The sequence below is a fragment of the Schistosoma mansoni genome (genome assembly GCF_000237925.1).
Source record: "Schistosoma mansoni, WGS project CABG00000000 data, supercontig 0166, strain Puerto Rico, whole genome shotgun sequence".
Taxonomy (NCBI): Eukaryota; Metazoa; Platyhelminthes; class Trematoda; order Strigeidida; family Schistosomatidae; genus Schistosoma; species Schistosoma mansoni.
The window spans coordinates 291,045-301,824 of record NW_017386054.1 but is presented as its reverse complement, the minus strand read 5'-3'; the positions used below and the strand labels follow the sequence as shown (position 1 = coordinate 301,824).

The 10,780-nt window shown below is 33.2% G+C and overlaps 1 protein-coding gene and 1 non-coding gene across 2 annotated transcripts in view; both read right to left on the bottom strand.

Annotated features, from left to right (window-relative positions):
- The window catches only part of Smp_151100 (serine/threonine kinase), a gene marked incomplete at its 5' end in the record, with an annotated part of 100,033 nt that overhangs the window by 21,461 nt on the left and 67,792 nt on the right, over positions 1–10,780 (bottom strand). Inside the window, 5 exons of the mRNA XM_018797409.1 lie at positions 528–647; positions 3,066–3,155; positions 5,211–5,288; positions 7,175–7,243; positions 9,197–9,291. Of these exons, the coding sequence (XP_018646792.1) occupies positions 528–647; positions 3,066–3,155; positions 5,211–5,288; positions 7,175–7,243; positions 9,197–9,291 (452 nt within the window). The remainder of the gene's footprint in view (positions 1–527; positions 648–3,065; positions 3,156–5,210; positions 5,289–7,174; positions 7,244–9,196; positions 9,292–10,780) is intronic.
- On the bottom strand, positions 10,266–10,337 carry Smp_tRNA_01021_Pseudo_TTA.1.1. Its single transcript has one exon. It is a non-coding gene (tRNA).

Sequence of the window (10,780 nt, the reverse complement as noted above, 5' to 3'; positions counted from 1 at the left end):
AAATACTTTCATATTGTATGGTTGATCACAGTTAAACATTGTAGTTATATAATATACCCTTGTGGGTCAGGGTAATTTTACATTACTTGTCAGGAGAATCAGACACCATCCAGACTTTCATATGACAATGTGGAGACAGTACAGTTCAATCTCGTTTAATAGGAGAGCCAGACTTTATTTCAATAATTCCAACAACAAAAAATATTTCTCAAAGGATAATTGGAGATCAGGAGGTTCCATATTATTATTACTGTTATTACTATTAATCATATATATGTATATATACAAGTAAGCTATTAAAAAATTGCTTATATTTACTCTATTTGAAAAATTTTCTAGTATAAACAAAATATAAACAAATTTCTTATAATCAAAGATTGAGGTTATATCGAGGCAATACGCACAGTATGCACATATGCCAATTAGAGATTGACCAGTTGCAGTCCTAAACATCAATGGGAAGATTCAAACAAACAATACTAAGTGAATTTAAATTTCTTATAAATTTAAATTTTTTATTTACTCACCGACAAATAAATGGACATCGAAGTTCTAACATTATTTGTCTTTCTGAACAAATGTGCTCTTGTTGACGTGTATGCACAATATGTTGTTTTTTCATACGTTTTAATGCAAATGTTTTATTTCTGTTTTTAGTCCAAGCAACCTTAATAAAAAATAGGGTAAATCAAATAAACAATGAAAAAATCAATCAATTTACTGTCATAATAATTATATAATTAAATAATGTGCACAGTAGGTGATTACTAGGGAGACTTCAAGTTATGCAATTTTTTGTTATTTAATGTTAGCCCATTTGTTTAAAATATAACCTCGATAATATTCGACTGGTTCCTATTTCCATACTAACATTTGATTTTATCTAATCGATTGATTGGAGAAATCGGGAAGAAGCGCTGGAAGTGGATAGAACATACATTGAGGAAATCACCCAACTGCGTCGAAAGGCAAACCCTCACATGGAATCCTGGAGGCCGAAGGAGAAGAGGAAAACCAAAGAACACATTAAGTCGAGAAATGGAGACAGATATGAGAAGAATGAACAAAAATTGAATTGAACTAGAAAGGAAGGCCCAGGACAGAGTGAATTGGAGAATGCTGGTGGGCGGCCTATGCTCCATTGGGAGTAATACGCGTAAGTACGTAAGTAAGTAATCGATTAATCTTACCGTAAGTTTGTTAATTTTATTGTATTCCAATGTCATGTTTTGTTACTATGTATGTAGAGTTATTCTACTTCGAAAGTGTCTTCCTGAATATTACGTTTACTTAAACTCCCAGCTTCCTCCTATATTTCTTCGCAATTTTGAATTATTACTGAAATGTTGTGTATCAATTGTGTGGTACCATCATTTCACAACTAATTCCGTTCTTACTAGAATAATCATAAGTGTTCGTAATTAGAAATTACCGTAAGCCCAAATTAACAAAAATCCGAAGTCACAACAGAAATGTGAGCATGTAACGAGGAAAAGAATTTTAATGATATTTTAATACCATCATTTTTTTAGTCAGATGATTTTGTAACTAGGACAGGATTAAAAACGCTTTAAAAGTTTAGAGTTCCCGAAAGTTTTTCAAACAAAACGTATTTACGATCTATCCAATTAGATTGAGCACTTATTTTATGGATTGAATTTAAATGCTTATGAATTATCTCAGTGGGCTTTGCCCCATACTGGATTTCCTCTGTAATCTTACAGTATTATATGTCCTCTTTCATATACGAGACTGTTTACTCTATTTACTAACCGAACATCTATCAATCATACAGGAATCGGGTTCTCTTTGCTTCTGATTGACCGTATTGGATCAGTCGAGTTTTCAGTAATTAGAAACTAGATATGATGAGACATTGAATATGATGTTGACCTATCCAGTGTAACCTGTTCAAAGTTATCTATGTAATTCGAAAGTTGTATTAGTGAGTATTTGAGGAAACATTTAATTAAGTAATTATATCAAAAAGACTGTCACATATAGCTTTACATGACAGAATTGATGAAAAATGTAACATCTAATTGAAACATAGAATCTTGAGAAGTACAAGGAGAATCAGTCAGTCAGTCACAACGTAGAACTTCGTACGTAGGTATATCAGTTCAAGTTGCCATACCACATCAGCACAGAGATGCAGTTGTCCATTCAAATCCCATAGTGGTAGAAGTAGTAAGAGTATAAGCAATAATCGGAAAGATTAGGGTTTGAAGATGTTATTGAAGGAGTATAATACAGTGAAATAAATTTGGAAAGAGAAAAAGGATAGGGACATGAAGAATTCAAAAGGTTAGAATTTGTAGAACACAAAGAGTGGATGCATCTTCACCATTGCAAACGATTTTGAGCCATGTCATTCAAGGTCTCTAACCATCGATTGCTATCATCTCGCGAATCCCAACCAGGTAGTCTACACCTATCAACATGGCTTAGTCCAATTGTCAGTGACTTCATCGATTTGTGCAAGGTTTTGGTCTGGCCGCCCCTAGCTTTCTTTCAACCTACTCCTACACCATGGAACATTGCACGTCGGGGCAGTCGGTGGCTGGGCCGACTGTTGCTTCTACCTTGACGTGGTGGTCGGGCTTGCCTATCGTGATGAACCAATCGAGCTATGCTGGCTGGAACAATCGTTCCTCGAGGTCCTACCATGCCAGACAGGTCGGTTGAAGAGCGGTAAGACTAAAAGCAGCAATCCCAAGGTCCGAAGGTGAAGTCGTACTGCCGACTGTACAGAGGTGTGACGGCAGTAAGGTGTTTCCTTCAGACAACCAGCATAACAGCGATGCTGTCTTCCCACAAGGAGGGGTGGGGTTAGAAAAGGTCGACCCTAAAAATGCACACCTCGCCTTATCCCACGGATATCCGTCTCCGGCGGTAAGGTCCTTTGAAGAACGGAGCTAACACGTCAAAAATCCCCCACAAAAAGGCCGTGCGTGACCGGCCTCAAGCAGTTGTCCCTTGGGCACTGCGGTCACGCTCCCAGGTCGTCATGACCATCACTAATCCAACTTCTTTTTCAGGTCCCTCAAGAAATACCCTTCCACGGTGTGGGCAGTCGGGAATTGATACTAGCCCTCATACCCATAACTGCACACGAGACCAAGTTGGTCACTTTCAAATCCTTCCTACACCTCCTAAAGTACAAGGAGAATGACACAAAGGTATAAAAAGCAAAATGAATCCATGGTAATATATTGATCTTCACGTACAAATAACAGTAAGTCCTGAATAATATAATCTGCTATTTTGTCATGGACGCTCAAACAATGAAGATACATGTTCAACACTTTATAAATGTACATAGTAAATCAGAAAATAGAAATGTTAAAATGTTAACTTTTATGTACAATATACGATATGATATTATCATGATAAATTTACCAATTCGACACATCCAAACCCTCCAACACCTAGAACTGTGATTCGTTCTAAATCATCTTTATCAATTTTAGCAAAAGAGAGGGAATCCTTTTGATTGTCGTTCTTCAACAGTTTGTGGAGTACTAACAGTCTCTTCTTTATCTAAATATTTTCCTGATTGTTGATGATTTATTGGTATTATCCTATGTAATGTTAATAAAAATATAAGCTACCTAAAAAGGGTACTTTATCACTCATTTGGTTAAAATACATACTAAAGAAGCATTAGACAAATGAGATTAAAGAAACTATGTAAGAAAACAAATTATTCTACTAATTAGGCTAAATCAATTCAATGCAATTGTACAAATATCAAGGGAAATTGGTTTTTGATATTACAGACAGGATAATAAAGTAAATTTCCTATACAGATTGAGGAAAATATGGCTTGAAATTAAGTAGTATATGAATGATTCAGTAAAGTTACATAGTGATTTAAATAAATCAGTTAACGTTTACTAATCATACTATTCAACCTCTACCGAATTTTTATCGGATATGCAATACAATCTGGTACTTAAGTTTGGTAGATCAATTGAATCAAATTGTTACAAGATAACTGAAAGTGATCTTCAGTTGAAACAGCATACCAACCTTCATTCATTAGTAATATATTGAACCGAATATGCAAGAATTCGTGTTCAGTTAAACGTTCGAAATACTCTTAAAATATGTCACAAATTTCTTATTGTTCAAAGAAGCAAATGACTAATCTTTAGAGATCTCTGAAGAATGAATGAATGACTGTGAGTGAATGAATGATGTTTGATAAAAGTAGTGAGCATTTTTTAAGTGTGAAATGATCAGTCAGATAGATTTAATGTGTAAAAAGATATCGGCAGGTATGATAATTAATTGACGTCAGGAGCTAAACAGAGTATCTATAATCCTTAGGAAGCGTCAGACAGACGTTGAATTGAAAAACAGAATGAAAAAAAAATTGATAAAATATAGCAAAAATAAGAGTCATGATATAAAGATATACAATAAAATGCATGTTGGAATGATTTAAAAGGACATATGCCAGAAAGCATAAGACAATCGTTTCATCCTGGTGAGAGACTCTTTAATAGTGAGTATTCACAACCCCACCATGATTTGAATACAAGAAGTTTATGTCTAAAAGTATGTGTTTCATCTTCAGACCACTGGTTTACATATCTAGTTTCAATTAAATTTCAATATTGAGCAACTATCTTACATGGTCTTCACTACCTTATGCCGTTATTATCATGCTAAGTCTTATAACAAATATAAATCTAGTTAATTCCAAAAAACGACTCAACTCAAAATCATAAATCATACAAAATTGACCAGTCATTTTATCATATAAAATTCTCATTAGAGAATGTAATATTTCTATAAAACTAGCTACAGTCATTTAACATCAATCGTAAAACATCATAATATTATGTCATTTAAATGAATGATTATATTTGACAGATAGATCAATAACATTCGATCAACAGATAATAACAATTAAAACAGAGATGACAAGAGGGCATTGGTTATCATTAAAAGTAATCAATAAGCGTTACATCAATTTTATATAGTTGAGATCATGAGTCAATTGAAGCTAGACCACCATGGAAAACCTGGAAGCACTGGACGTCCGTTTCATCCTATTGTGGGACTCCTCAGCAGTGCGCATCCACGATCCACATCAATTACCAATTTATATATGTTTAACTCTTTTTTTTATTTTATCCATTTAAACAATTCAATAAAATAACATTTCATTTTTATAAAATAGAAATAATTTAATTTACCCAGTGGATGGACGATTGATATCATCATAAGTTTTAGATTTAAATTCATTTAAATCACCAATGAGATAAATAAAATTACTATAAATAAAAGAAAAAAAGGGGGGAGAAGAAAGAAATTACTTTTCTTTGTTGTCCTTTTTTTTAAAAAAATATAAATAAATAAATAAAGGAGTTTATTGGATAATGGAAACACAGATTATACGCTAAAGATTATTTGGATTTGGATTGAAAAAAATATTTTATTGGTTGTTATTAGTTGTGCAACCGTTCACCAATTGTCTTCAGTGAGTTCCTATCTCACAACAGACGTGGTTTGAACTCCACTGGTCATTGCTTCTCATTAGAACTCCAGGAATTATCTCCTAAAGTCAGTCACTAGTGAGCATATGATTATAGCTTCAATTGACTCATGCTTTCAACTGTGAAAATACTTAATCTCCACAACACCCCTTCTGTTATAAGTTGTGTTTACTGAATTATTAATAGCTGATTATTCTAAAGTGGAATTATTTTCTAAAGGAAAGTCTTAGTGATTCTGTTATGTCCCGATAAGAATTATAAATGATAACTTCTGATAACTATTTATGGACCAATATGATACTTATATGTCCTATTGCATAATTGTTAACTACCTAAACTATTCACATTCGTGTTTCTCTTATTACAGGCTTTATTTTGACCTATGAACCATTATTATATGATTTACCGTTTTCGAGTTATACCCAGTCTATTAATTAATGTTCCCCATATTCACAGCCACTTTTGGTTGAATCTTATACAGATCTTATTTTCTATTTTATGGCACGATATGGTCTGTCTGTTTGGTATATAAACCCAGTATTCTTGAAATAAATGATTCATATCGCAGAGGCTGAGACTGGTGTTCTGGATTTAACTGGCTGGGCTAGGCTGACATATATGTGTATTAATTCGAGTAGCTAAACTATGACTATACGGTGATATGCTAGAATGATATATACAGTAATAGTATAAGTAGTAAAAATTTTGAATTTGTAGAGTAATAAAAAATATTATTTTTAGGATAATTAAGAAGCGTAGAATATAAGGCATAGTTAAGAGTGAATGTGCCTGCACCCATGAGGATGATTCAGAATTATGTCACCCAAAGTCTCTAATCATTTACTATAATTATTGTGAGGACCACAATCTGATAATTCTGCACCTATCTAGATGACTCAGACCAATATCCAGTAACTTCATGGACATTTCAATTTAGCGGCCTCTAACTTTCTTCCAACCTACCTGTACACTTGCAAACATCGTACGTCGATGTAGGTATATTTTTTTACGAAGTACTTAACAAACAGTTGGTTAGTAGAAGAACATAATAAGTTAGCAAAAATTTCTCATAAATATCAATCTATCTTTTCCATATTGAAATAATCTAGATGTACAAACTTCTTTAGAGTGTTACATAAAAAATCATAGAGATCATAGCAAAATTGAAACACAAATCTAATAAGCATAGGCTATGTAGTCAAAGCATTACTTTTTCCCATAATATTTATATATGTAATATTTTATTACTTCACTTTACTTTGATACGTTTCAAAGGAGTAGTAGAATGACAGATGAACTTAAGTCAAACCCTATTTAGTGACAGGAGTCAACATAAAGAAAACTATTGGATTATTATAGTTTGACAGTAGTATTTAAATAATCATAAACTACAACAAACTACTGTTTATTTACATTTTAATCATTGAGTATTACTAAACGTATGGGAAAATAGGATAAAGAACGTCAGTTTAATTTTACGATGGATGATAGTTGTATTTTCTAATACAGCCGACAAAGTGTAAAACTTATTAATTTACTGTTTAATGATATCCGCCAGGATGACTGACGTAAGATAGTTACACAATGACGTGATTTTTGAAATCTTCATACAGTATATATATATATATATAATGAACAAAAAGTTTCTATAAACTTCTATTTACCTTCTATCCAATGAGAGTAGATGTACACCACCTTCAGCAGATATTACATTGGCGCTCCGTTTTTCACATCTAAAAACATAAAATTACATTCACCATTAACCATCATACTTGCAATATAGATATCGTCTGTTAGTTTGATAAATTTTTAACGTATGTCAATACAATTTATTTATATTGTCAGGATCAAGGAGAATCGTGGACTAAAGATGTTGTTGATAGAATTCTTCCATGATATATCAGTTTCCAACTTCAGTACGGATTTAGAAAGAGAAAGACACTTCAAAAGCTGTGATTGAATTAATGACTAGCGACACTTTTTAGAACATTTTCTATTTAAACTAAAAAGTACTGCTGTTTTCATTCAGTAAGAAACAGCTATTAAGAATGATATATACTACTGTTTGATATCAGTTGCTTACAACTACTCATAATGTCTACGAGTATATTAATCTATATGTCTGAATCGAGTAAATGCTATTATTATATATCCTTTAACTCATTTACCGAATAAAATTTAATGTACTGAGCTTTCAGCGATACTTTGTGTTTCAGAGTTTATGATGTTAGCATGATCTTTAAATCGAAAGATTTGGAGCACAGCTTGAACATGGTTAAAATCCAGGTCCTCTAATTACTACACCGTCTCTGCATTTTTCAAAAAAAGATTCTTCCCCTCTAACCCAAGAATGAAAACCATGAATTCTATATAGTATAAACATTAGTGATATAAATTGTTTTGATATCTCAAATATAAAAAGAATGATTAATCGGGAAATGTAAATTAAGTTTCAGAGTTCTAATAATTCATCAACTGATATATATATATATATATATATATATATATTATATATATTGCCCAGGTGCTCAAACTGAAGCAGGTGGTTTTCTTAGAGGACCACAACCGGAGCCATTCACCTAAAGATCTGATCCACAAGTCAGTGGAGCATCGTGAGGAGAGGCAGTCCCATGGTAGCCAGTGACCAACGATTGATTCATACGCCATTTGTTCCCTCAGGATCCTGGAGCCCATGTGCACCATTGGTTTGGAATCAGCGTTTTACAACTTCCCTAGGTGGACTCCCCGTGTCCACCAACCTGGTTAAAGCGCCGGACATTTGCTTTTCGTTCTCTCAATTTCGTAAACAACACCCCTGCCACGAGAATGCAGTTAGTAGGACTTCCTTGACAGAGTCTGTATACGCGTGGCCATGTGAGAGCGTTTGGAGAGTGAGAGCGGACTCTCCCCACTCGGTCGTACCAGGGCATTTGGGGGCTGTGAATCTTATTTGTATGTCTAATACATGGTTTATTAACCGCTTCCTTTATTTTCAATTATATTTATTAAACATCTGATAGTTCTAAACCAATTATTATAATATACTTGATCTTCGTACTTGTAACTTGTGTTTCAGTACATTATAAAAGACCTAGACTTAGACATATCACGATGTTAATATATGCTAACTTTGTGATGAGATCCCATTCTCTCATTATATTGTCCATTTATATTTAGCTTCTTTTTTTCTTGATGCTACTATTCATTCTTTCTTTATTCTATGAAATCACAATAAATATTTGTCATCTGATTTCACATTTTTATTTTTTTATTTATTCGTGTATTACTTGTATCTGACTTCAATAACAATCAAACTTCATCTTTTTCACTTGTTGTATTGTAATGAAGAATAACACGTGTGGAGACAATCGAATGTATTTAAGCACAAATTACAGACTATCTCACTAAATTCTGAAAACCATACAGTAAACAGTTAATTTGCAAAATAACAATCAATTGTCTTAATCTTAACTGTTCCTTCTGTAAATTTCAGCTCATCTTCTCTAATTCGATTGTTCATGCATTTTCCTACAAATTGCGCTTCATTTCAGTTCTTTCCTCATCGGTCTTCTGCAAAAATACATTCTATGTCTGACCATCACCATATACTACTTATGTGGATATAAGTAGACCACACCACTGTATAATAATTAAGATGATTAATTTCATTAAAGCAATAAACTTACGTATATAATGCCCTTTCTCCAAACCAATCTCCATCTGTAAGTTGACGAATTTCTTTTGTTTCATCAGTACCATCAATTGTATGTGTAACACGTACCTAATTCATGTAAAATAATGAAAAAAAGTTAATTCAGTTCAACTGATATATTGTAAAATCAAAAAGAAATTGATTTTCAAATTAATTAAATTCAGTAATGAAAGAAAAATATGAAAGTTATGTAATTCTAATTGAAGTAATCAGGATATACTTAATGAAATGAAATATTTCTTGGTACATCTTCTTTTATTTACCTTTAGTGACCTGGTATGTGACTCCGGTTATGTCGTACGATGATTATTATTGAAATAAACATATCGGCTATCCTCGTATGTAATTATCAACTTAATCAGTGTTAGTGAATGACGGAATCAAAATAAGTCAAATACAAGAAGAGGTTTCGAATACGTATATTTTGTACACTCATTGATTAGGACAGACAATCAGAGGGATGAAGCGAAGTGAAGTGACGCCCAGTGGAGAAGGCGTGTGAGCCAATTCCATTTAACCAAGCGTTAATCAATATTCATAGTCACATATAAATAAGCTACAGACACGTGATGAATAGGATAAGATGTACAAACACATACGCTCATATAAAAACAGTCAAGGTTGATGAGTGAATAATTAACAAGGTCGAAACATGACTCAAGAAGAAGGAATAAATTGGCCTATTGAAAAGTTAGAATAAGTTATATGGGCTTAACATAGTACCCAACACTATATACCATTATCATCAATATACTTCTGAATTAGTCTAGTTACATTTATCTATTAAGGTATCTTCTATAAATTTATTATTTATTTATTATTAATTTCCTAGTTAGATAATAATTACAGTGTTCAATAAAAAATATTTCTATATTTTACTATCGGTGCAAGAAGTTTTATTGAAAAGAGATTATTTTATTAGTTAACTAAGAAATCTAATAAATGATAAGCAAAGATGGACAGTGGTTAGCAGTGGAATCCAGGATGCGCAATTCGTCCTATTTGGGACTCGTCAGTTGGATGTATCTGAATCTCAGAGTTGATGTTCCCTCTCGGACTCGAACCCAGTACCTTTCGCTTTAAACGCCATCGCGTTATCCACTCAGCTACTTAGCCACTTGCTTGTGCAATGGGGTGAAGTTTAAATTCACTTAGTATTGTTTGTTTGAATCTTCCCATTGATGTTTAGGACTGCAACTGGTCAGTTTCTTATTGGCATATGCACATACTGTATACTGGGAATATCGAAGTAGTCCGCACAGGATGTACATATGCCCAAAATAGACTGATCAATTTCGGTCCTAAACATCAATCGGAATATCCAAACAACCGATATGTGTGAATTTGAATTAAAGATCACTACATTGCACAATCTAGTAGCTTTGTAGACTTAATGGCTGAGTGGATAACGTGGTGGCGTTTGAAGCAAACAGTATAGGATTTGAGTCAAGATGTGAACATTGGCTCTGGAATTCCGGCACATCCAGCTGATGAGTCCCAAACAGATCCAAACGCATGTCATGGATTCCACAACTAACCGCCATTCATCTCTGCCTAG